Source organism: Pollicipes pollicipes, unplaced genomic scaffold (assembly GCF_011947565.3).
Source record: "Pollicipes pollicipes isolate AB1234 unplaced genomic scaffold, Ppol_2.1 Scaffold_4295;HRSCAF=5057_pilon_pilon_pilon, whole genome shotgun sequence".
NCBI classification, from domain to species: Eukaryota; Metazoa; Arthropoda; class Thecostraca; order Pollicipedomorpha; family Pollicipedidae; genus Pollicipes; species Pollicipes pollicipes.
This window is the reverse complement of record NW_023596461.1, coordinates 24,200,318-24,227,157: the sequence shown is the minus strand read 5'-3', so window position 1 is coordinate 24,227,157 and position 26,840 is coordinate 24,200,318. Positions and strand designations below refer to the sequence as shown.

General features: G+C 61.9%; 1 protein-coding gene across 1 annotated transcript; it reads left to right on the top strand.

Moving 5' to 3' along the window:
• The first annotated feature begins 1,717 nt into the window (after nt 1-1,717).
• On the top strand, nt 1,718-20,799 carry LOC119097324 (tensin-4). Its single transcript, XM_037220372.1, has 7 exons — nt 1,718-2,123; nt 16,351-16,509; nt 18,787-19,049; nt 19,414-19,596; nt 20,126-20,297; nt 20,600-20,655; nt 20,691-20,799. Exons 1-7 carry the CDS (start codon nt 1,899-1,901, stop codon nt 20,797-20,799), a joined length of 1,167 nt encoding a protein of 388 aa, XP_037076267.1. The 5' UTR covers nt 1,718-1,898.
• The last annotated feature ends 6,041 nt before the right edge of the window (nt 20,800-26,840 follow it).

Here is a 26,840-nt window from a genome sequence, read left to right as displayed (position 1 = left end):
CGGCCGGGCGGCCAGCGCGCCGGCTCGGCGGGCCGGCGGATCGTCTCAATAGGCCGGCGCCTCACCTGGATGCCGCTGGCGACAGCCGGGGCTCCGGCCGACACGGAGGCGGCCGCCGCCGGCTCCGCGCGCCGGCGCCGGTCTCCGCGCCCTCAGCTGTATTGATCCACAGCCATGTCGGGCGTTGCCTGCGGACGCCGTTTGCGGTGCGGTTGCGTGCCGGGCGGCAGTGTGGCGCACCACCTGCGCCGCCTTATGCTACATTTGCTGTTCACGCTGCCGGCGTTCAGGCGGCTGAACATAAGCCTGCGGAACGCAGCCTGTGTCGACATCGGGGCTCTGGAATCCGGCCCGCTCCCGCCTCGCCATCCTTACGTAGCCGTGCCGCCGCCGGGGCAGTCCACTGACCCCGCACTTGACCGCCATCAGAATTGGGATGGCAGCTAGGGAGCTGAGCGCCGGCTAACACACTGTGGCCCGTCCGCGCACGGCTCCACATGAGCGCCTCAGCCATAGCCGCCTGTTGGGCCGCGTGACACGGGAGAGCCGGCGTCTTGAGCAACCCAGCCTGCGTGAGGCCCACTCCCGCCCAGCTCGAAATGTTGCGCAACCGGAACACGCCGCGGCAACCGCAACAATACCAGCGGACGGAACGGAGAGCCTCCCGGGGTTCCGCCCCCACACGCACGAAGAGAGACGTTCGCCGCGGACGGCGCGCCGGCGGGCCGCGGCCGCGGGAGCCCCGGCTGACGTCGGAGGCGGCCTCTCGGCTCGACCCGGCGGCACGGGCGGCCGAGCCGGGCCTCCCGGCATACCTGGCCACCGCACCGGTCGCCGAGCTGTTGACCCATGTCGCGGTGGGCGGCACTTCCGTGTACCGGCCGGCCGAGATGACGCCGCAGATAGCACCTCTGCAAACAGAGCCGGGTCCGGCCCGACGCCGGGTCGGCGCCGGAATGCCCGGGTCTCGGCCGGCGCCAGGCCGCGGCCGTCCTCGGCGGCCGGCCGCCGACGCTCCGTATCGACTTTCAGCTCCGTGGCTCGGCTCTTTATTGCCAATTAAGAATGCACTGTCGACGATTTACGACGTTGGGAGATATTATTATCATTCCTGCCCGGCCTCGTACTCCATTCCGCTCGTCAACCCGTCCTATAAATAAGAGCAACCGGATTTCTCGCGTCCCATTGAGCCTAGTGGTTTCGAGGTGGCCTTCGAATGACATTTCAGTCGGCTTCCGACAGGCTGCAGCGTCGCGAGCGACCGGATCGCTGCGTTTCTATTCCGGCGCTGTAAAAAATACTTGATCGACTTGTAGCTGTACTAAAGAATGCAGATTTTCCCCACGGGCCGCCGTCCGGCGGGTAGTTAACATTCCTTTCTAGACAGGAGCGGTAAGCGAAACCGATCAATTGAGGAGGTAAAGTGAGAGACTGCGCGTACAGTCGGCCGCTCTGTCGCATCTTTGCGGGTGTTTTTCGGGCAGGCTTAACTTTTGCTGCACTCTTGCCAGCTTGTTTTCAACAGCCAAGCCAATGCATTTCCTTCCGCCGTCTTGCGCCGCGCCCTTGCCACGCGGGCCGTGGCGGTGAGAGCGCAGGGATCTGTCTCGCGGCCGCGCTCCTACCCTCGGCGCCGGCGCCGCTCGCCCGGCGTAGCGGCGCGCCGGCGTCCCCGGACAGTCCGCGGTCGGCGCCCGAGCAGTGCTGTGTGCGTCTCGCCAGCGCGCGCGCCACTCGATCTGTGACGTCACGCGCCCGCCGGCCGACCCGAGCGCGCGGTATTTGTTCCGGCGCAAATTACAGACGGGGCCGGGCCGAATAGGCGGCCTGTCAGTCGAGCCGGCGAGCAGAGCCGAACCGCGACGTGAGAGAGCGAGCGGCCGACGGACGGTGCCCAGATGCGAGTCATCCACAACAACCTGCAGCAGGCGCGCGACCAGCCGCCCTCCGTCATGGACAAGCTGCGCAACAACTTCAACCAGCTATGCCCGCTGCTGCGGGCCCGCTATCGCAAGTTGTTCGACGACTACGCGTCGTCCAAGGAGAACATACCGCTGCTGATACAGAGCGCCGACTACGTGTCCTACTCGTGCTCCTGCTGCGGTCGCACGCAGAAGCTGCAGGTGGGTCTGGTGGCCTGGGGCACAGCTGACGCCGCTCCGGCTGGTCGGCGCCTGGCCCAGCTGTGTACGGTGTCGGCGCCACGCCCGCCGCCCAATGGCCCCGATACGGTTGACCGGTGGCGAGCTGCGGCCGCCGGCGGCTGCGCGCGTGCGTGCCGCCGCTCGGCCGTCCTCTCGGCGGCGGCGCCGCTGCCGGCGGCCGGCCGTTTCAGGTCAGCGGCCGCCAGATCCGGGACGGCGCGGCGCCAGCGCGCGCTCGCTCGCGCCTCTCTCGTTACCTCGTTCGCCAAACTGCTAATGCAGCTTGACCGAGTTCGTGGCGCGCCGGCCGACGCCGCTACTTTCTAGCGACGGCCGTATGTATGGGCGCCGCCGGAGCTGCCTGGACGGACGCGCCGAGAGCCGTCGGCGCTGATCCGATGCAGGCTTTATGGCTTCGCCAGACGTTCCGGCTAATGCTCGCAGCCGCGGGCCTTGCCCGATTCGAACGGGCTTCGGAAGGGCTTCGCAGAACGTTCAGTCGGTCGATTGCGTCTGGGGCTGTCGACCGCTTACAAATGGCGTGCTTTTGTGGGTCGTTTGTCGGCCAGTTATATCCTGTTCGCCAATCTTCCGCATGTTGTGATTATTTGCTTCTTTCGGGCGGAAAGATGCCTTTGTTTAGGGCTCACACAATCTCATTATTTTCCAACGCACAGCTCGTTTCGAGTGCTGGTCAAATGCATTTCGCAGACACAACCGAGCTATGCCGTTTTGAACAAACCGCAAATAGCTTACACCACTTTGCAGTGTTTTTCCCGTCAGCTTTGAACACCCCATTACTGCAACTCGCGACTGGCCAAGGCATGCCACACGTGTGCGCGCCACCATCCGCAGCCGCTCGGCGGAGGCCCTACCCTCCGAAGCGTCCACGTGGCTGGACTGCCGCTCGGTGGTCTTGTCTAGTAATCTCGGCGCGCGCACCCGACCGCCACTCCCTTATTATCCTATCTATCCTTCTAATTATATTCAGAACCTAACCTCTAATTATTCGTTTCCACTCGCCGCGACAATCAGGCAGGCAGTGCCAGTACGAATTTGCTTTTCTCCTCCTGCCACGACGCTCTTTGAGGGCTCGAGAATGCATGACCAGCCACGGCACCGGCTCGGTGGTTACCGACAATTTATTGTTCCGTCTTAATTTTCATTCTTTTGAGCTCGCCGGCATACAGGCTACCGCATCATAAGAACAATAGCACCTTCTCAGGAATTTATGCCGTCTCTTTTTGTGCGGAAATAGGGTCAGCCCGGTCGTTTAGAATTGCTGTGTGAGGCCCGCGACCCGAACGCTGAAGAAAGCGTAGTACCTACTGGTACGAGGAACCGCTCAGGAGGCCTTGCATGGAAGTTTGTGTGTAACTGTAAACGGAATATTTGCGTGCATACGTGGCGTTAAACTCAGTCACTCATTGGCGTCTTCGGATGAGCATGCGCTTTGTCTCGCCGGATGCAGACTGCGATGGTGCGATCTCAGCACGAACACGCCCACCAGACCGCGATGGTGCGATCTCAGTGCAAACATGCCCACCACAACATCCGCATTGCGCCACATCCTGTGAAGTGACAGGGCGCAAAGGCGGAATGAGAACGTCCGCCTCACGTGCAGACGTGAGGCGCACGTGGCTTGAAAGCCGCCGCATGACTCGGCAGGCTGCGGTGCGTGCACGGGAAGGAGGTCGAGGCCGCGCCTGCGACCTCCGCGCGGGTCGTGTCTTGTCGGCTGGTGTTGCCCACTGGTCCTAACGCGACGGAACCTCGTACTTTGCAAGCCGGTGAAGGAGACTTGGTGTCGATTCGGGGCTCCACATGGTGCATGTCGTCTGCGGTGACGTCATGCGACCAGAGCTTGAGGGAGCTCATAGTTTTCGCCTCCTCGTAGGTGGCCGACAATTAAACATGCATTCCTTTCCATGTTTAAGCGTACCACCATTGCTTCGCTTAGCTCTCGCAGTTCGAAGATGGTCTCAATAGCATCGCTCCACGCCCTCAGCTGTTATCGCTCCGACTGCGCCTCTTCTCCCGGACAGCAGGCACTTTCTGGGGCTTCGCTCTCCGGCTGGGCGGTGACTGAGACGACTGTGCTCCTTCTCCCAGGCAGCAGACACTCTGGGGCCTCGCTCTCCGCCTGGGCGGTGACTGAGACGACTGTACTCCTTCTCCCAGACGCCAGTCACACTCGAAGGCTTTGCTGTGCGCCTGTTCTGTGACCGAGACGATTCCGCTCCGTCGCCCAGACAGTCTGCGGCACCGCACTGCCGCGCGGTGCCGGTGCCGTTGTGGCTGCTGAGATGCGCCGCCGCCGCCGAGCGGTCTTAGTGACGCGGCGGCAGCACACGGTCTGTCGGCTCTGGCGGGAACTCGGCCGCGGCCGCGGCGGCGCGTCACATCCCCCAGCTCTCGCGGCTCGCGCCGGCTCTCGGTGCTTGTCTCGGGTCATCTCCGCCTCCCCCCGACCTTGGCTCGAGCTGGCTCTCGGTGATCAACTCGGGTCATCTCCCCCAGATCCTCCATCTCCATCTCTCTCCAGATCTCCTTTCCCTCAGGTCTTGGCTTGAGCAGGCGTTCGGTTCTTGGCTTGAGTCATCTCTTGCCCCCTCCCTCCTTCCCCCGGGTCTCGGCTACGGCAAGCGCTCCGAGAGACAAAATTGTCTGCGCGTCAATGTGGACAGCATTGGGCTTTGCATCTCGTTAAAGCTACCGCGGCTGAGACAACAGTACGGTGAGAAATGTAGAATGCGGCGTGGTAGATGTGGCAGCAATCACGCCAACTATCTGCGAAATTAGCACAAGGTTACGCTCCCCGGTGGAAGACGTGCCTTCTGACAGGCCTGTCCGAACGTCGGTGAGCCAGGAAGGAGACGAACTTGTTACATTTGTACTATTGGGACCCCTTGGCATGGAACGAGCCTGAGCGTTCAGACACGCTTTGCTCGAGCGGCGCGCGTACAAAAAGCAGCCGCGGAAGGCGGATCACGCATGCAGCCGAAATTAACGGTTGTTATGCACGTCTCAACAGCCACTCTAATCAGCTAAATGGGCTCTCGTCCTGCCAACACCCGGTCGATTCCAAACGAGGTCGGGCTTAACGCCGTGAGTGAGCCTTTTAATGCGGCAATACATAGCACTGCGAAGGACAAGACGCTTTCACGTACCCCGCATTTAAAGTTCGCCCGCCCAGCTGCCGTTGGTGACCTTCGTCGGCTGGTTCTGCCTCGGGTCCTCGCGCGGTGCAGTGCAGAAGACATTCCGGTGTCCCTGGGCGTGCGTTTTTGGCGCCGCGGCGGCGGCCGGCGCCGTCGCTGCGACGGCGCGGGGAGTGGCGCTGTTTTTCGGCGGCATTCCGTGCATTGCCGAGCGCCGCGGCGGGCTGCCGACGCTGCTTGCGTTTTTGCCGGAGCTTTTTAACGCGCGGCCAAATGGTGGGGTAGCGGGACAGCGCTGATGAGCCCGGTTCTGCCCGCGCGCTGTCCGGCCTCCACAGGAGCGGCAGCAAGGCCGCCGCGCGCGGCCACCTGGCTGGGAGGGAGGTGTTTGGTCACCACGGCTGGGGAGACGTATTTGGCTAACGCCCCGGCCTCTGCATCCTTGACATTCTTTACGTGTTTGGGCCACGCAGCGGGATGCCATGTTACGGCAGTGACGCAGCAGTTGAGGCGCGTCTGCGCTTGGGTGAGGCCGTGCCCGTGAGCGGCGCCGGAGCCGGAGCCGCCTGTCTCAGGGCAGTCGGCTCCATCATCCCATCCTTTGTAGGCCGCCAGCGCTGGGCCGCCGCTTCCTCCTGCTTTCCCTCACACTATCAATGTCAGAAATCAGTCAGGTGGCCGATCCTTAGAAGCGCCACGTCTATGGGGAGTTTATTGAAGTCGAGCACCCGGTCAAAAGATCTCTCCGATCTTATCGAATTGTCCGCCGCCGCGTGAATGGTGCCGGAATTCCTCGGGGGCGCGGTCTGAATGACCGCAGCCGAGTTATGCGCGTTTGATGAAGTTTGACATGCGGGCCTCGGCGGCCGTGGCTCGCCCCGCCGGCCTATTTTGGTTCGGTGCCGCTCAGCGAACAAAGGGTGTCCATGTCGACCAGCGGCCGGCCGGCGCGCGGCGGCGGCCCTTTTGTGCTGGACAAGGGGCTGTGATGGCCGCCGGCCTGGCGGCGGCCGGAGGGGCGGCGGCCGGCACCGCCCCGCGCCCGTCACGCGATTACAGGACTTGCGTACCGCCGGGCCGTGCCGGCCGCCGGGCCAGCCGGGCTCCTCGGCGCGGCCCGCCGCCCCTGGCGCGGGCCCACCACCCGCGGCCAGAGACACGGCTGTGGGCGAGGAATGCCACAGGGACACACAGGGGGCAGGGGCGGGGGATCCCTGACGGGAGTACAGCCTTCGCCTCATCTCCTGGCGAGAGGTACGGGGGTCACTGGAGGGGGAGGGACGCTAGCGACAGAGCAAACCCTCGAGCTGTCTCCGCTTTCGCTGCCAAGAGGGGTCGATGTCTCGTTTAACAGTTGGCTACTCAACGACCACCCAACGAGTGAACAGGGAAAATGTGTGAACCGGCTTAGCGAGCAAGTCTAATGACCAGGCGCATGGTTTTAGCAGAGGATGGTGAGCGGACTGCGGTGAGCGGTGAGCGGTGAGCGGTGAGCGGTGAGCGGATGGCTAGAATTGCTTGGAAAATGGCTGTATGACTGCGTGCTGTTTACTCGCTATGAAGGGTGTTTGACGGATAGGTGGTTACGTTACAACATGTGTGCTCTTGAGGCTTAGAGCAAAGAAAATTGCACGATAATTCCCTGTCGATGATGCCACATTGCTTCCGGTGTACCAGTGCGTGCGCGTGCTTGTCCGCTGGAGGGCAAATTTCCCCGGCGCGGACTAAACGTGGCCACTAACGCTAATGACTTCCACGCTACCGTGCCGTCAATGGGAGCAATTAAATGCCGTCCAGCTGTTATCCGGCCGTCCGAAGAAGCTCAGCGCCCGTCCGGGCCCGTTTTATGAACCCGGTCCTGTTTTACGGTATCCGCCCCATCTGGCGCGTTTTTGTGAGACGCGTGACGTCAGTGGTCTGGACTTTCCGGCGGCCGGCGACACCAGCTCTGAATGGCCGTCGGACACATGCTCCCCGCCGCGGCCGCGGGCTGAGCCCGATGTTGACGCCCTCTCGCCGCCACGCTCCTCCCCTGTCGTATGTCCGCTGTCCGCTGTCCGCCGTTCTCGCCGCCACACTCCTCCCCTGTCGTATGTTCGCTGTCCGCTGTCCGCCGTTCGCCGTCTGCTGCCCGCTCTCCGCTGTCAGCTGTCTGCGTGCGAGGTGATATGTTCTCGGCCGAGCTGGATGGGCTGGCGGTCGGTTGCCGGTGCCGGTGCGCCTTGGTCGCTCTGGGTCCGCGGCGGCGCCGACGTCGGTCGCGACGTCAGTCACCGTCGGTCGCTCGGTCGCGATGCACGGGCCAGCTCCAGCGAGCCATTCCGATCACCGTCCGGCCTAACAAGGTCGTTCACTTCGCAATAATTATCTATCCCATAATCATCCACGGATATTTTGATTTACGTTCGGCAGGTTCGGAACTTACCTGCCGGTTTCGTGTCGCATTCGGAATGCGGAGCCAACGGTGATAGCAAGACATAACCGGAAAAGATTATCCGGTTTGACCGTCTTTGATAGATATCGGGGAATTTTAGGGCGCGCGGACATCAATCAACATTCATTTTGCGTTTGATGTTGTCTACTCATTCCACTTGTAATTCACACGAATTCCAGAAAAGTGTGCAGTTTGGCTATTCCAGCCTTTGAAACACTCTGAGCTAGCATTACCTTCCCAAGATCAGCACTTTCCTTCAACCTTTCCGGCAAAACACCACTTCCAGCGGCGGCGGTGGTGTCTGCTGCGGCGCACCGGTTCGACCTTCGTCTGCTCGTGAGGTCGGCATTAGGGCCCAGCGCGCCTGCAATGTGGCCCGACCGGCTGCAAGGCTGGAGTTTTTGGGTGGCCGGTGGCGGGTGTCGTGACCGACCCTTGTGCGACCCGGCCGGGCCCGACCGGACACGACCCGACGCGACCTGGCGAACTCGCCTCGAGCTGTGAGCGAAACGAGGGTCCCGCTGTTAAGTTTCAGCACGGCGCGTCGCTGGTGCCGCCGAAGCCGGCAGGTGACGCCGTACAGATGATGCCTCGGCCGCATGTTTCGACAGCGTGTCGCGGCCGGACGCCACGGCAGCTGGTGCGGCGACAGCCGGCGGCAGCGGCGGCGGCTGCACAGTGCACGGCGTCGAGCCCGCCGCCGCCGCTGCAGGCCGGGTATCGGCCGGCGCAAATGGTGGGAAAGGAATGTCGCCAGAGCTGCAGCCTCCCATTGTCTGGCCCTGAGCAAAGTTTCCACGCGGACGCCGCTCCGAAAGCGCCGGCATAGTTCACAACCCATTGCGGGGCGGTCGGCGGCGGCGGCGGCGGGCGGGGGCCGCGCGTGCCCGGCGCCTGACGGGCCGCTGGCGGCGCCCGCATGCCAGCGCGCCGGCCGGGCGGCGGGCGGGCGGGCGGACTGGAATGTCTGACGACACTCGGCCGCGCCGCCCCGCCCCCGGAGAGAGTCGCGCCGCCCTGACGAGTGCGGCGCCACCGACGCCGCCGCCCTGTCGCCGGCACGACCGCGCGCCATCCGTCCGCCGGCTGGCGGCCGCCCGGCCTCTGGCTGCCGCGGCACGTCTGTGGAGGACGGCGGGGCCGTAGACGATCGCCGACGCGCTCGGACCGGCAGCCTCGGTATGCGCTGCGAGCGGCAGAGCCCGTCCTCGGCGTCAGCGGTAGACAGGGCCGGCTGTTCCGCGTCCCTGCAGCGTCATTACGGCGCCGACTTTCATCTGCTGCCGCTGCAGCCGGACGTTGAGGCCAGGCCTCGGCGCGCCGACGGTGGGCAAATTGCCCAGGTTCGCGGCGGCGACCGTTCGCAAGGCCATGCATTTATCGCAAATGGTCGCATTCCAACCAGGAAGAGGCACTTGAGCCGGCGGGGGTCGGGCACAAAGGACGCTGGATTGGGCAGGGGTTCAAGTGGTGGCCCCCCACCCGGCTCACTCCCCTCGGCCGGGAGCATTCAGGACGAGTCTCTCATCCACAGCGATTATCCCCGGATGTCAGTCAGACAGACGGCTGCCACTGGGCTTCCACGAATGTCAATCGCCAAAATATTGACGTTTACGGCTGATCGGGGTGCGATAATCTTCCAAGTGACCTGACCCCATTTTCGGAGCGCCGGACCGGCTCGGAGATCCTCTCCATCCATGTCAAGGATGCCGGGCGGCGGCCCGTGGAATGCGCTGTCCCGCTGCTGGGCGCGGCGGCCGGCGCCGCTCGCCGACGCGCGCTGGCCGCGCTTCGCCAGAAAGCGGGGCGCTCTGCATTCCCACGCGACCATTTAAACGTGAGTGCGACCGGCAGCGCGCGGCCGCCGAGTGGGCGGCCGCTGGCGGCAGCGCGGCGCGCCAGGAATGTGGCCTCCCGGGGCGTCGGAGACGATGCCGCGCCGGCGCCGCTGACGTCACAAGACAAATGCACCGCGCCGGTATCGGTCGGTATCGGTCGGCCGCGCCGTCTCAGGCGTCCGTGGCGCCGCGGCAGCGCGGCTCTTCATCAATAGCGCGCGCTCGGAGCGTAACCGACGGTCGCAGTCAGCGGGCGAGGCGCTCCGTCTGCGCCGCTAGCGCTGGACCGGCGCGGGCGATGTCAGAGACACAGCCAGGGTTGCTCCGGGTAAAGGGCTCACAAAGGTGAGACCGCACCTGGAATAAATGTTCACGGCAGTGACGAATCCAAAGCTGCGACATACGGTGTAACAGCGTAAGAGTTTGACTTTTCGCAATGGATATAAACTCCCATCGGAGTTTGCAAGCGTGATTGAAGCTGGAATTTCAGTTAGATCCAGCGCTGCGAGCAGAGTTCGGCAAGAGCCGAACACATTTCAGATTGTGTGTATGTGTGTGTGTGTGTGTGTGTGTGTGTGTGTGTGTGTGTGTGTGTGTGTGTGTGTGTGTGTGTGTGTGTGTGTGTCTGGGTGTCTGGGTGTCTGGGTGTCTGGGTGTCTGGGTGGATACTATAGCTGGGGCCTGGCTGGAGCCTGGCAGGAACCGGCGGGAGGTGGAGTCGACCGGCGGGTGGCGCCCTCCCCCTCGCTCCGGTGGGCCGCTCTCTACCGGAAGTCATTTCCCGCCGATGGAGCGCGGCGGGCCAGCGGCGCGTGATGCCGCACTCCGTACCAGGCTCAGCCCCCCTCCCCCCTCCCCAGCGCCACCGCCTCACCGAGCCGTCACGTGGAGCAGGCGCGCCTCTTGCCTCACCGATTAGCATTGAATGTGTGGGCTGGCATTCCTGCGGCGTTCCGGCGTATTGTTCGGTATTTTTGGGCAGGCGGGCCGCGATCCGGCGCGATAGGTGTGTCGGGAGGCGACGCTCGGGCCGCGCGGGATGGCCGCGCTCCGGGCCCCGGACGCCCGCTATCGCCGCGCCGAATCTCGCCTCCGACTCGGCGCGGCGGAAATCGCACCGGCCCGCCGCCGCCCAGGAATTCGGCTCTCGGACGGGCTGTAATCGCCTTTCGGCCGGGCCGGTGGAGTCGGTCGGCGGCTGCGGCGCGCCGGCGAAGCGCTCCGCCCACCGCTGAAATCGTGAGGCCGGCAGCTCGCCGGATGAGCCAGGTCCCGGGCTCGCCGGCCACAGACGGCGGCGGCGACGACGCTAACTGGACACGTCAGGCGGTCGGGGTCGGGCGCGAAGGGCGCCCGGCACGCGAGAGCAGTTTCACCGCGGCAAAAACGTGCGACTGCCTTTGTCGCGTGCGGCCTCGACGTCGGCACGTCGGACCGCCCGCGGCCGCGCGGCGCTTTCTTCTCCGGCCGCCACCCGCACACGACCGGCGGCGAAACTGGCGCCGCGCTGACGGATGCGGCGCATGGCTGACGACTGCGACGCCTCACCGGTGCCGCAATCGCCGAGCGCGGCACGCGTGCGGCGCCATAAGCGAGCAGCGCCATCTGTTTCCTGAGCTCTTTTGAAAGTGCGCACCGCGCCCAGCCACAATGCATATTTCATTTCGGCGTGGCGGCGCGCAGAGAAAGCGCCGCTCTTGCCGGGAAAGTGACGGAGAGTTTTGCGCGCCCTGCCACTGGCTGAACCTCTGAGAAGGTACCATGCGCAGGCGAGGTCTCTCAGCGCTCCTAGCTGTGGCGAGGTCCTCCTTAATATTCACGCCATCAACGTCTCATGAGCTTTTCGCTCCAGTGGGTTCAAGACACCATGAGTTTGTTTGTGCACCGTGCATGCTATCGTGATGCTAAATATATCATGCATGCTGTATGCGACATGTCAAACGTCTTGATGGCTGCGCCGCTAATGAATTCCGCGGCAAATACCTCGATTAATAAGCCAGAGATAAAACGCTCAGGACAAACGAAGCCTGCCTCATCTCCCGCGTTCTCACACGTCAGACAGGGCCAGAGGCGATGCCGCCTTCAAGCCCCAGCTGTCGCTCTGCCTGCCCAGACGGTTGTGCAGCCGCTAGGGCCGTCTTTACGACGGGCCCAATGCGGCCGGCATCCAGCGAGCGCCGCCGGCGCCGCGCCACCGGGCCCGGGGTCGGCGCGGCCACGGATCGATTCCGCGGTCGCCAATTACGGCGCGTTAGGTGCCATCAGCGGCGCGGCGGCCGCGGGCGGCTGCATCGCTGCGGGATGACGCGGCGCCGGCCGCCGGTCCCACGGCGCCGGCGCGCCGCGACAGGCCCCGACCCCGCGACCGGCCCGCTGATCGCACCACCGCCGTGTAATTAGCTCGTAACCGGCCGCATTGACGGGTCGGCCCGCGGCCGCGGCCGCCGCGCCGCATCTCGCCGCGCTGCGCCGCGCCACGACGCCCCGCGCCTCGTCGCGCCACGCCGGGCAACGCCGCGCCGGAACGCCGTGTTGTGACGGCCCGGACAACAGCGGCGGCGCTGTGTGCGCGGCCGGCAAAAACGCGGCGACATCCGGCGCGGCGCGCCGTACACGGCCGTTGACTGGAGCCGGGCGGTGCGCCGTTTTTGTCGTCGTTCCCAGGCGCGCGACGGCGCAGCTCGCGGCGGCGCAGCGCGGCGGCCGACCGACCTGTTTGCGTTTCTCAGGGCGCCGCCGCCGGAGCGTCATTATATACAAATCAAGTGTCATTCACGGCGGCCTCGCTAATGTTGCGGAATGGATGGGCTTAGCGGCGCGACCGCGGGCCGCCGTGAAAGGCGCCGCGGGCGTCAGCCGCGCGCGGACTGGAGCGACCTCTCCTCTCTCTCGGCCGGTCGGGGTCGCGAGAACGGCGACACCGCTCGTCCCAACGGCCACCTGACGGGCGCGGGTAAAAACGATCGACGTGACCGGCATAGCGGCGCGGCGCGACCTTCGGCCGCCGTCACGTCCCGGGCGGTTCCGTCATGTCCGCCGACCGTCGTCCGGCGCGGACATGACGGTCGTCGGCTCGTCAGCGGCCGACCGCGCAGCCGGTCCGGCTCCGGCGCCGGGCCCGCTCAGGGGCCCGGGCCGAGGAATGTCCCGGCCACGTCCGATTCGTGCCCGCCTCGGCCCAATTATCGAGTCATCTCGCCGGCGTCGGCGCCCGACACCTGTTGTCCGCGGGGACGACGCGTTATCGGGGCAGAATTTAAGGGTGACGGGGAATCTCAGCCGGCCCTGTCGCTACGTGTCCACTGGATGGAGCCCGTTATTTCCTAGCTGCTCCAAAGGGCTATTATCGATTTCCTTCAGAGGCCGTTGTGTTGTCACGTTCGACAAAAATGCGAGACATATGTCGTGAAACTGGACGGGTCAGGTCACACGACCTGTTTGCCTTGTAATTAACCACGCCATCGCCTGGCCGCCATCCCGGGGCTGTCACCGCAAACTCGTCCCGACAGTCGACATTCCCGGCGCGTCCCCGCCCGTCACACGCCCCCCGTTCCGGCACTCGGCGCTGGTCGCCGCGCCCAGATGAAACGACCGCGTGTCGAAACGGCTCATCTGCATTGCCGAGACACTGCAGCGGCGGAGCGCCCTGCGCAGCGGCGAATGCGGCGCAGCCGGCCAAGGTCGCCGTGTCACCTTCTGCCCCTCCCCCCCTCCCCCCCTCCACCCCCCCCCCCTTCTCCCTTGGTCACCAGCTGAGCGATGACTGGCGCTCCGGAAACAACCGGGTGGCAGAAATTCGGTGCGGACGGCTCCGCACTCGGCACATGCACCGTCACCGACCCGCCCACAGCCAGTGGAGAGGACGGCAATGGTGAACCTCCCCGAGGAGAGCAGGCATGACGCGCAGCCGCCGGAGCGATCATCTTTCAAGGGCCACCTGTTAAAACTGGGCCAATTTCATCGAAACTTGGTGTGACCGCTGCCACGCCAGGCGTGGGGCAAGGCGGATAGTCTGCTCGTCGGAGCTCGACAGGTGGCACCTGACGTCCACCCGCGCCGTGTGTGACTGGCCGTCTGCGCGTGGCTCACCTCTGGGCCGCTGGCCGTCGGAGGACGTCGCCCTCTGTCACAGCCGGCCGCTTGCGACGGCACAATGCGACAGGACGGCGCGCCGCCCAGCGCCGGGTGACACCCTGCGTCCCCATCTCGCCCCGTCGCCGCCGCCCCATTGTGAGCGGACCCCACCTGTCGACGCTGACCCGGCTCGGCCATGTCGGGCCGCCGACACCCGACACGCCAGCCCGACATGTCGGAATGCGTCCGGCCGGCGCGCGAGCTCCAGACGCCCGCCCGCCAGAGCGCTCGGTCGGGCGAGAGCGACGCTGGCGGCCGGTCGTCGGCGTGTCGCCGGCGCGCGGCCGCCCGTTTGAAGTCCCGGCCGGGGACGGCCGAACTGTCAGCCGTCTCTAACCGGCGCACCCGGCTATTCTTCCGTCCAGCCGTTGGTGCTCCCATTAGTCAGTCAAACGTGCCGGTCAGCCCAGTCACCCGCTCCGGGTGTGCGCTCGTCGGTTTGTCCGGATACCTGCCCATCCATCCGTGCCTTTGGATGTCCGTCCGTCCGCTAGTGTGCGCGCCGGCCGACCTGACCGGGTCGCCGGCCGACGAGTGGCGGCCAGACCTGGTCCATTAGCCCCGTTCCGGCCGCCGACTGCTGACGGCGTTGGGCGCCGGTGGATGGTACGGTCCGGATTGTTCTCGGCGGCCGGCGTCGTCAGCTGCCACGCAGCGTAGCTGGCAGCGGTCTCCGGCCGGGCCGGCGGTCAGCCGGTCACACCCGCGGACCTCGCCCGGCACGGTACCGACACGAGACCGGCGGCTGGGCCGGCGGAGCCGCGGATGGTTCGGAGGGCAGCTCACCCCCGCGGCCGTCGCCCGGCGGCTGGGCCGGCAGAGCCGCGGACGGTTCGGAGGGCAGCTCACACCCGCGGCCCTCGCCCGGCGCGGTGCGGACACGGGACCGGCGGCTGGCTCGGCGGAGCCGTGGACGGTCCGGAGGGCGACTCCGGAAGGACGGCAGGTTCATGGATGACGTCACAGACGTCATTAAATCATTAAAGGCGGCGGGAATGGCTTTTTCCGGTTGTCCTCTGAGTCATCTGAATGTGCAGAAGTGACTCGTTTTAGATCATCCTGCATTAGAGCAGCGAGCTTACTTTAGATGACCCTGCATTGCAACCGCGAGTTTACTTAAGGTGATCCTGCAGTGCAACAGTGGTCATCACCGCGGGAGAATCGTCCAAAAAAGATTGTTTGGCGAGGCCACTGGAATGAAGATTTCTCAATGGGAAAGTATCAAAGTGATCGCAGCTTGACCGGACGCCGGCGTGCTCGCTGCAGCACCAGCCACAACACACGCCCCGTACATCCTGGCGAGTGACTCACAAAGCTGCTACGCTGCCCGCGATGTGTTGTAGCCTGCTGCGTGGTTGCACTCGGCGCACTGTTTCGGACGGAGTTGCGGTTTCCGCCGCACAGCTGACATGGAAGGGTGACTCACCCGGCAGGACCGCCTGGAGGAAAGATAGGGCTCCAGTGGGCTTCGCCAAATATTTAGCCGTTGTCGGATTACCGTTTGATATTGTAAGTGATAGCATGATTTTTGTCCAGTTTTGATCAGTCCGCAAAGATTTTGCGTTGTTTGACAGCATACCAGGAATTGGAAAAGCTCGCGGCTTTCCCATAATTCTGTCGTTTTCCACGCAACTTCTTAATGACACTAAAGCGCAGTACGTGGTGATATTTCTTACTTGGAGCTTCTGTTCTTATATATAAGCTGGTCACGCAGCGTCCGTGAAAGCGTAGGGCACATGGATACATCGTTGGGCCGAATGTCAAAGTTTGTATATCCGAACGAGGATCTTACTTGGCGTTCGAAACACGAAGGACTAAACACAGATAATATGCGCTCATCGGCTACAAAACCCATTTCCGGTTGTACGTTCGGAACATCCCCCTTTTGGGAAAACTGCCGCACCGAGCCGTGAGCACAGCGACCGTGCTACAGCGCCGGGTGTGTGACGACCACCTATCTGTGCGATTAGGGTCATGTCCATCGCAGCCGTATATAAATGCGCGAAGTAAAACGACGAAGACATTGCGTGGCGTTTAATCTCATGTGAAGTAGAACGCATGATGCAAGCGTTCTACTTCCAAAGCCTGCCCGTCCGGGAGGTCAGGTCGGACTTCTCGTCACGAAACGGACGTGACTGAACGCCGTTCCGAGCCCACACACTGTCTACCAGATCCGGGACGTGTCGGGTCTGGTGGACGAGAAGTGACCTCTCTGGTGGCCACTTGTGGTCACAAAGGTGACCTTTCTCACGCCGCAGGACCCCTCTCCACCGAGCATTGGTGCGATCAGGGTTCTAGGGCACTTCAGCCAGCGGAGTTACACTGCGTCTCGATGATTGCACTGCGGCCGCGGCCACCCTGAGTGCCTCACCACCCCGTGCTATCCCTGCTCGGGACAGCCAGCCGCATCACTGAACGCTGCCACCCTGGGCGCCACACTGCCCTGTGCCATCCCTGCACGGGACAGCCAGCCGCATCACCGACCGCTGCCACCCTGAGCGCCGCACCAACCCGTGGCATCCCCGCACGGGACAGCCAGCCGCATCACTGACCGCTGCCGCCCTGAGCGCCACACCAACCCGTGCCATCCCTGCACGCGACAGCCAGCCGCATCACTGACCTCGCTCGTCTCTCCGCAGGCAGAGGAGCTGAACACGATCGTGGGCAACGCGTTCCGAATGGCGTATGCGGCGCGCCTGCAGCGATCCTGCCTGGCAGGGCCGGGCAGCGCCGGCGACGACTCCGCCTGGGAGATGGAGAGCCGCAACAACCACGACAAGACCAACAACCGCACCTGGGTGAGTGCCTACCGGCGGTGGGGCGGGCAGAAGAGGGGCACCTGGCGCGGAGTCGTAGTACCCGTAGAGGACTTGGCCACCGCGACTCGTCGTGGACATGTAGAGGAGTCGAGGGTTCGTGGAATGATGAAGATGGAATGCTGAAGCTTTGTGTGCGCTACGAGCCATTCTACACGACCTTGCCCGGATGTTAAGACGAGCCGTTAAGACGAGCCGTTTTTGGAAAACGGCCAACCAGTAAGAACCAATCGGATCCAGGCAAATGCCTCGGGACTCTTCTTCATCTTCTTAGCCACAAGATGTTGCAGTGCGAAATCGGACAGCGAAACAACTATGTGTGCAAGCATGCATCCCAGTTTTGTCTAGCCTGCAAGGAATGCAGACGGTCTTCTGCAGCACTGCGTGCATGCAACTGAACATGCCAAGCCGTGCAGGTGGCGGGGGCCTTCAGAGTGGATCTCGTAGGGCTTCATGCGGCGTCTGGAAACCGAGATGTGCAAGGATCTCGAACAAGGCCGAGACAAAACCGCAGGGCTTAAGCCCCGCCGAGGGCTCCTTCGCCGGTTCAAAGAAACGTGTTGGTGCAGCGCGTGATTCGCGCGCCGTCGCTACTACAGAACGGGCTGGCAGCGACTCGTATTCCAAGGCTGGCCCGCTCTAAAGCACTCGTCAGACATGTCCGGGCCCATCATCGCAGCATGGCATGCCTCGACTAATATGTGCGCCATGTCTCCGCCGAAAACGACAGGAGCCACTACACCACCAAATGCGCAGCGCCGGCGCTTTCACACCGGCGCATCCCGCGGCACCTGCCGTCCTGTTCGCTCCAGTAGACCCGAACCGCGAGCCTCAGCACACTGGTGCATCCCGCGGTCGCAGTTCACTCCAGCCGACCCGAGCCGCGAGCCTCCAGCACACCAGTGCATTCACGGCCGCCGTTCACTCCAGCCGACCTGAGCCGCGAGCCCCCAGCTCGGCTCGAGCCTGGCTCTTCGTTCCGTGATCAGAGCTGCTGGCCAGACCACATAGGGCCCCTCAGGCGGTCTGGCTGCCGCGTTTGCGACACGGCGTTGCGACATTGGAGCCGAGCATTCCCAGACGGACGGCCGCGCGGTCGGCCCGGCCGTCGGCGCTCAGCCAGGCGGAAGATCTCGCCGGCGCCACGGACGCCAGGTGGCGGGCCGCGCGGCGCACCCGCGGACCGGCTGTCGGACGTGATATCCGCGGCTGGACAGGCGCTGCCGTCGCTGGCCCGGTCGCCCGCGGACCGAGGAGGTGACAGCAACGGGACCACGCATCTTCAACGGACAGGCTATCGCCAAGCCTCGGCGGAAGTGTACAGAATGCGTCGAGGCTGAGCTTGGGATTTTATGGTCAAGCCTGGTCATACAGCACGACAAGACTGGCATAAAAATGAGGAGCATTTTGACCGGCACGTGCCCGTTTATGGCGTGCCATCTCTCGCCCGAGGTGGAGTCAACGGTCAGTTTGTTTTAGCCGCGCCACTTGTTGGACGTGTCGGTCAGGTCAGGTGTGAGCAGGCCCACCAACCCTAACAGAGGCTGCCGCGATGAGCGAGCCGGCAGCCTCTGCTGTGTGTTAGACACCAGGCATGGCGCCGGCTGCTCAGTTCCGGCCTCCGACCACCCAGCCTCGGAAGAATGTTAAGCATTGCTAGGCCGCCCTTACCGCTGCCCGAGCCGAGCCACTCACATATCGGTGGTCATGCGTTTACCCTCACACCAGATCGTGTTTGTCTCCTTGTGCAACGGAAGCCCTGGAATTTTCCTTAAGCACAGACGGTACGCCTTTTGAAGAGCGCCTGTCAGCACTGAATGTATATCCGCGGGCCCCACAGCTTATCAGTCATGAAATAGCACCACCCAAACACAGGAAGTGTCTGAAAAGCTTCTGTCAGAAACCGCCTCTGTTCAAGTTAAGAAACACGTAATTGTTGTCGTGGAAACGGGAAAGTGAGACGGGTTGTGAAGTGAGAGCGTTTCAAAGGCTGGTTCGAGCTATGGTTTACAGCACACTATTATTTTGATGATGGCACTCCGGAACGACTGAGGAAGCCGATGTTTGGCATTACTTCTATCCGCACTATACCCATGTGGCACAAAAAGTTGGATCAGAATGGTTGGATAACACCTGGATTGGGGGAATATAACCATTTCAAGACCTGATGCTGCATGTTTGCCCACGATATTAGAGCAGCTTGACTAGACGCTCCTCCCAGAGTCGTTCATTCACTGACCTGGCCCGCCTCCTCCGCAGGGCCGGCGCTCCAAGCATCGCGAGCCTAGCCGACGCGAGCTGTCGCGGGGCAAAAACGTCAACCTGGCGAGTCCGGCGGCGGCGGCGCCGGCGGCGCCCGGCGCCCAGGAGCCGACCCGGCTGGCCGCCGAGCTACGCTGCCCCCTGCTGGCGGGCTACGTCAACGAGGCCGTGTCCACCACCGACTCGGAGTCGCGCTCGAGCGAGGGCGATGTGCGGCCGCTCTCGGCCGCCGGCCGCTCCGTGTCGGCCAGCAGCCAGAGGTGAGCGGCGCCGCGCGCCAACGGATCGCGGGCGGACCGCGTGGATGGCGCAGTGTCACCTTATCTCTTGGGTAGGCGTGCTGTTTTGCTCGCCGAGACATTTGACATTTCCAGTTTTGCGGATCATGTCGCCTTCGATGTTAAGTGAGCGATTATTGTCGTGTTATGCATGCACTTTTCAACAGGATCGCTTGCATTAGGTGCCACCAGGGCTCGAAGGTACCAGTTTTGAAGGGGCATTCTTGTGGTGTGCGGAACCGGTTTTATTGCGCCGCTTCTGTGTGGATCATCGAGTGCACGTGGTCGGTACAAGCCGCAAAGAGAAAAGCGACCGCGCCGCTCTAACCAGTCGGCCTGTCCTCAGCCTGCGAGAGGACACGAAGAGTTGCCACTGGTCGAGCGCCTCCAGCTCTGCCTCCGCGTCACATCACGCGGAGGGCACGAGCGGGGCCTCGACGCCGCTGCCGCCGCCCTACTACCAGCAGGGCCCCAGCCAGGAGCGGGTGGAGCTGCGCAGCGCCGCCTGGTTCCAGGCAGGCATACCGAGGTCAGTCGCATGCCGACGGCATACTGCGTCCGCATACCGGGCCGACATACCGGGCGCATACACCGAACGAAATACTTTTTCAATCAGGCTCGGGCATTTCTGGCGAGCTTCAGAGGAAAGGCACACAACAGGATTTCAGTTATCGGTTGTTGGGCTTCACGGCAGTGCACTGCTGGTGGACTTCGGGGTAGTGGCATTTCTGTGGCTTCGGTGACCAGGGTCCGTGTTGTACTTCAGCAAGACAGGTGTTTGGAATTTTAACGCCGCTGCAGCTCGGTGGTAGGATGCATTTGTGGCATCGTCTACACGGTAAATACAGGATCCATACTCTGCTCGGAAACGGTCCTTACTGAGTGGAGTAGCCGCCGGCTGTGGGGCGAGATTATTGCTGCTGGGCCACCCACCACGCACCTGACGACGAGTTGTCACTACTGCTCTCCCGCCACGCGCCATAAGACATGCAGGCGGAGGCGGGCAATGTGGAGCGTTTGGTGTCGGTTTGCCTGACAATCTCCTCGTTTGTCCGCAGGGAGATCGCACTCGAGGTGCTCTCCCAGGAGCCGGTGGGTGCCTTCATGGTGCGCGAGTCGACTACCAAGCACGGCTGCTACGCGCTCTCGCTGAGGGTGCCCCGCGACTTCCAGGTGTCGGGCATCGCCCACTACCTGATCCTTAAAACCGCCAAAGGATACAAGATCAAGGTACGAGCGAGCTGGTGTTGAGCTGTGCTGTGCCAGTGCCGTGCTGTGCTATGTCAGTACCGTGCTGTGCTGTGCTGTGCTTCGCTGGTCACTCGTGCGGGTACGGACATCATCAAGTTCGATCGCTATCGTATTGCAATTCGGGTTCACGTATTCCTGTCATTGATTTCGCCTGCGCAGTCCTAGGGATCATCGATATATTTCGTGCCACGGTAAGCTGTTCAAGGCGCCTACACATTCTGCAAAGCGGGGCGTCACCAGATGCGTGACTGGCCGGTGTCTAACGGCATCTGGGTTTGCAGGGCTTCATGAAGGAGTTCACCTCGCTGACGGCCCTGATTACGCACCACTCGGTGATGCCGAGCTGCTGCTGCCGTGCACGCTGTCGCTCAGCCGCTACAACCCCAACTTCGTGCGCTCCGAGTCGGCGCAGGACCTGGTCGAGCTCGACACGGACTCCGAGTACAACGGACTTAGTGAACTGTCGCGCGCCAACCGCTGACACCAGCGTGTGAGACGGCCGCGACGCGGCGCTAGTGTCGCGCCGCCGGGACGGGGCGGCGTCCCCGGAGCCGGCGGCGGCCGTCCGGACAGTGACTGACTGTGCCCCGCGCGGCGGGCGGGCCGACCGGGCTGACCTGCGGTGACCTCAGGCCACCGGGGCCGATCAGACCGGACTCGCAGCCCGCTCCTGTGATACTAACGCTAGTTGTCCGATGCCGCACGCGTGTTAGGTAATCTGAGATACGTCTATTATTTATTGGTTTGTGCGGCGGTTGTCTGCGCGGCTTCGACCTCGGCGCGGGAAACGACCGATGGAGATTGAAGAGTCATCGACCGACCCGCGCTTATGATGTGTTTGCTTGAACGTGAACTGATTGAAATAAACCACTCGTAATACAGGTTGTATGCGCAGAAGCGACAACGGGACATAGTGCACGATAAAACGTTATCCCTGAGCTAAACTGAGTGAATCGCTCAAGACACATCAATAATTCACGATTCAGTTCAAATTTAAAATATGCAATTCAATTTTTTTTCTATAATCCAAAGCTCCAAAACAATTCGAACCTTATATTTACTGCTCATATTTGTTTTGATTAAGGCACGTTGCCGACACATGATACTCATCTCCTTTTTCCTGGTTGATTTATGAGGAGCAGGCTAAACAACACTGCCTTATATATATATATATATATATATATATATATATATATATATATATATGCATATATATATATATACGCAACGTTCCCCGCAAATGCACTCAACAACTCACGTGATTCCCCCTTGTTGTTGGTGTTCGGCCAAACGGTCCCGTCAGATCCACGGCAACATGCTGTCACGGAGCTGTTGGCCGACTAGTTATCTCGAGCGGGGCTTTCAAACGCCGCCGAGGCTCGCTGGAGCGGGCACAAACCAAGCAGCTGCGGCAATGGTTCTTTACATTTAGATCCGACCCTGCCCACATGTACCCCGCTCGCAGCAACAAAACAGGGTCCTGTTCGCACCGAAATGACCGGATCTGTCGTGCTCGAAGGGGGGGGGGGGGTACCCGAGCGGTCAGCCGCTCTAGAACCAGCAGGCACCATCCATGCAGTTCCAGACCTTGCCGGTGCCACTGCTTGCAAGTGTTCCCTTCCGTCCTGTTGAACTGGAGCTCGTGATACAATTCTCGCAGCGGCTTGTCCGCCTGCCTGCGCGCCCTTTAACCCCCCGACGCTGAGCTCCGCCGCAGTGTGAGCCGTGACGTCGGCGGGGGTGGGACGCGTCAACCGTTGGAGTCGCCATGAACATGGCCCGGATAGCGCATCGGCGGGACGGGCGTGAGCAACCTCGTCGATAGTGGGTAGTGAATTGAGATTTCTTAAAATCGATCCATCTGACATAACGTCCCCTGGGATGCCTGGTATCTCGTAGCCACTGGAGACCGCAATGATCCGTAAACCACTGGAACGGTTTGCCGAGCAGATAGGCACGAAACTTTCGAAGAGCAAAAATAAACGCAAAAACCTTCTTGTCAGGTATATGTCAATTTGTCTCGCTGTCTAAAAACGTTTCAAAGCAAAACAGCAGTCGCCTCCATCAGCGTCCCGTTGCAAAAACATGCACCCAAAAACCGATGCCTGATGCGTCTGTGCTAACTTCGAAGCCCTTCTGTATGTTCGGTACAAGGTACAAAATCGTGGCCTTGCATAGAGCATGTTCAAATCCCTCGAACTCCTGGTCTCCAAGTTCGTTCCCACGAGAAACGGCCTTGTCAGAAACTGCGTGCAAGGGCGCGTTAGAAGCTTCAAGTCCGGTAGAAAATTCTCTACGAAGTCGCTGTAGTAGTTACACATGCCAGCAAGTGCAGGAAGCTGCCTCGTTGATTCCCATTCGAGGCCAGTTTCTGATTGCCTCCACCTATCAGGGTCGGGGTCCACGCCAAAGGCCGATACAATGTGTCCCCAAGAACTTCATCTGGCGATGACAGGGCCACAGCTTCGAAGCTTTTCACCGTCAATTTGCTTGCCGAGACGATGTAGGCCAGAGGGCAGTAGGGATAATGTTCTAACACAGTTTGCCCACCCGTAATCATGCAGCATTTCCGACATCAGGCCTAGAGCAAACCAAGAGCGCCCTTGGTAGAGAGCAGCATAACCAGAAATTCCCATCGTGTATCCTCCATGGTAAACGCGGTTCTCCCGGCCACTGGGAACTACGGGACTTGCCAGTATGCAAAGTTAAAGTCCGAAGTCATAAAAAATATGCTGAGCCCGCTGAACGGTCCAAACATCTTTAACCGTCAGGAGGTACGCAACTTCATCGACTGCGTTGCGATTGAGTTCTCTAAAATCTACTGCGAGGCAATACAACCCATTCGATTTTTACCCATCAAGATTGCCGGAGACCAGGGGGAGCTGGATGGCTGGATGATTCCACGAGCCTCCATCTCAGCGATCTGTCTCCTGACCTCGGGTCTCAAGTGATACAGAGTCCGTCGCGCTCGGACTGCCTCTGGAGAGCAATGTCCAGTGTTGATGTGAGCTGGGCCAGATGCGTACATTCCAGCTTATCGTCGCTGTTTGCGAAAACGTCCCGATATCTGTCGAACAGTCTCCTAAGAACTAATCGATCCAGTTCAACTGCTTCGGTGCGCGCCGGGCCACCCGAACCGGGCTTTCCGTTGTGGGCGCTTCCCGCCAGCCGCTGCTGCCACCCGGCCGCCATACACTTCCCCCAGAACCGAGTGGCATAAAGCTTCACCGGCTTCAAGCCAGCATTCTTCACTTGGATCAGTATCCTGTTGCCGACGGCGGAACGTGCAAAACAAGGAAAGGAGAGAAAGCGACCTCATACCGCTCCGCTTGGAAATCTCAGGGCAGATGCCACGTCACGTGCATTCTCATCGAAATCTACTTCTTTGACATCTACCACCCGTTCCGAGTAAGGAATCCAAAATGTAGTCAGATGCCAGTCGCACGGCTATCGGCTGTGCTGGCGTCCCACCCCGCCTGGCCTCCAACTGGACACAACAGCCACCAATATCCAATATCCAATATCCAACAGACACCAAACAGCCCACCTTGCGAAATCGATGCTGAAAGAGTCTTAAATTTTCCCAGCATATCGGTGCCAAGTATCGCTGGAGCGGGCATTTTTTTCTATCACTAGTGTACGAACGTGACTGAGCGATGCTGGCCAATAAGAATGCCCGCCCCAAAATCTGGCGCACAAATCGCAGTTTTATGCCGTTCGCTCCGATGGGATGCTGTCCTGAGGGCGCCCCGTGGCAGAGTGGGTATCCCGGGCAAAGCTACTGAAACACGGGTCACCACAGCACCGGTGTGCACTAACCACGTGCAGTCTGGCTTATCAATGCGACCCCTCTCTCGCAGCGAGCGAACTGCCGGCTGGTCAACTGACTGAATGGCCGAGCTGGGCCTTTGGGGCGTGCCGATTCAGCCTCGGTTACCACCCGTCCCTCGCCAGTAACCCGTTTAGTTTAAACCCATCGGGCAGCCATACTGGGTACGGCCAAATTCGTGGCACCTCCAGCAGACTTCGGCATCGGCCGGCCTCGGCCTCGCCCTAATGGAGCACCAATACAGTCCTGCTGCATATGGCCCGGTGAGCTACAGGTCCAGCACGCTAGCTCCCTCCTTTCCTGGGCCCGGCCCGTGCCGGCCGACCGGTCCACGTGGCACCCGGCTGCACCCCCAGGCCCTTGCGCACCGCGGGCCCAACAGCGGGCCCGTGCTGCCCCACGCTGTGACGTCACAGCACCCCGGCGGGTCCAACCGCCACTCCTTGTGAGGGACCGCCGCCCTTCTCTCTCTCATTTTTGGCGCGCGTTAACCACGCGCGCCAATCAGAAACCTCCCCCCGCAGCTGAGCGAGTTCACAGTCTTCATCTGCGATATGTTCTCTCACGTGTTGAAACGGTGACGGATCGCAATGCCGACGATAAAATGGCTTCCACGCATTTAGCATAGTCCGGCAGTTTGTCGACGGCCATGTCCGGAACAGAAGACGGATCTGAGATACTACCGCGGGGCTGATGCCGTCCTAAGAAACAGCTTCCGGGCAAGGCATATGCCACCGTTACGCATGGAACTGACGAGTAGGTTTAACACAACGCTTAACGCTAAACACAACGTAACCAAGGGGAGAAGAGCGTTCACCCAGCGAAACCAGTGCGTGACCAGGTGAAGGGGTATTGAAATTGGTCAGAAGTGAAACAGCTCCGACGTCATCATCCCTGCGATGAAATCGTCGTTGGCTTAAAATGTGCTGCTGTTCGTGGGTCAGAGCGGGAAGCTCCACTCCGCGTGCCGCGCGTCAGTCGAAATCGATTCCGCGGGAACAGAAGCAATAAGTTTCCGCATGATCGAAGAACCCTATGCACGGCTGGAAAAGCCACCTGCCAACGCCAATAATACGTTGGTCGGGCCCTGGGGCGCTCAGTAACAGAACTTCCGAGGCGCTGGGGCGAGTCGCTTACGTCTGTGCGTGATCCGGCGGCCACGAGGCTGGCGATGCCCTGGTTGATCACGGATAGCGCAAGAGTGGAATCCTGATGCTAGCATACAACTAAGCGGGTGCGAAGCCTTTCAGGTCAAATTTCAACGTGCTGCTCTCATTGCCAGCAAAACTGACGCATCATTCCTTGTCACCAAAACGTCGCTACTGGTGCCACGATCACACCAAACACCGCTCGCTCATTCGCTTCCGCACTTTCCGTCCAAAGGCAGTGACAAAATACCGAGCTTTGTATTACCACCATATAGCATCAATATACATCCATTTACAGTAGCAATAATACAGACTGCTAACAAATGTAGACAATGGAATCTCCAGTATCACTGGGGGCGCTGCGGCAGGCATACGAGCCGCCCCACAAATCGGAAGACGAGGGAAGAGGAAGGCATCCGTTGGCGTGGCGTCCGACAGGCGGGCGGCCATTTTGACACAAGTTCCCAGGCCCAGCAGACGGCCCGGTCTCATCGGCTGCAGCAGCGCCGAGGCACGTGGTAACCAAGAAGAAGCATAACAATGTACTATCTTAAATAGCTAGACAAGATTCTGTGCGGGTTTCCGCATGGAAACACTCGCGATTCGGTACGCCGGTGTGCGCCGGACGCGCCACCCGCGACTGGGACGGTCGTCCCACCTCAAAACATACTTCTCGCGCAGATCATTCCGCCAGAACCACCCGGCATCACAGACACCCACTTGATCACTGAGGGCAAACCTCGACACGGACGACCAGGGGTCTTATGCGTGGTCCCCGGGCCACCCGCCACACCAGTCTGCGGCGGGTGACGCCATTCGGGCGTCCGTCGCGGGACAGCCTCGCCCCAGCCGACGCCTCCCCTCTTCTCTTCCGCAGCCTCACTGCTGCGGTACGGACGCGTCCAGAGCAGCACGCCGCCGCCGGTGCTCCAGCCGCATCGCTTGTCACCAGCTCCCATGACGTCAGCGCCGGCTGAGCGGAGCCGAGCGCAGCGGTCCCGTTCCACCGGGCCCGGTCAGCGGCGGCGGCGGCGCCGGCGGATCACGGGGCCCCAAACACGGCCGACATGTTCTCCAGCAGCGCCTCGACCACGCGGTTCTGCTTCATCAGATCAAGCGCCAGGTCTGGCGAGTCTTGCTCGGGCCACATCAGCGTCGGCCCGAACACGATCGCCAGGTTGTGCGCGTGCATGCGGTTAAAGTCCTGCAGCTCAGTCACCCTGCGGAGAAAGACGCGCCACGTCTACACGCCCACCAACACATCCGTCGAGCCGAAGCTCCGGCTGGCGGCGCCGGGGCACCAGGCAACGCCGGCTGACTCAGCATGCCGGCGTCGCCGCGCGCTGTCCCGGCACACTGCCGTCCCGCCCCCTTCCTCTCCCCCCCCCCCCCCAATCCGTGCAGACCCCACGGGCCGGACGCATCGAAGATACACATTACCGGGCCTCCCAAATCGCTGCCTGCCCACTCAAGTTGGGAACCTCTAACCGTTTGCTGACCTCACGCACCCTGACTAGTACTTAGGGGGGGGGGGGGCATAGCCAC

Excerpts from the sequence above, each read along its gene's own strand:
- LOC119097324 (XM_037220372.1), top strand. The coding sequence starts at position 1,899 with ATGCGAGTCATCCACAACAACCTGCAGCAGGCGCGCGACCAGCCGCCC. Across the intron at positions 20,298-20,599 it reads CCAAAGGATACAAGATCAAG|GGCTTCATGAAGGAGTTCAC; the intron begins GTACGAGCGAGC and ends CTGGGTTTGCAG. Across the intron at positions 20,656-20,690 it reads ATTACGCACCACTCGGTGAT|CCGCTACAACCCCAACTTCG; the intron begins GCCGAGCTGCTG and ends GCTGTCGCTCAG.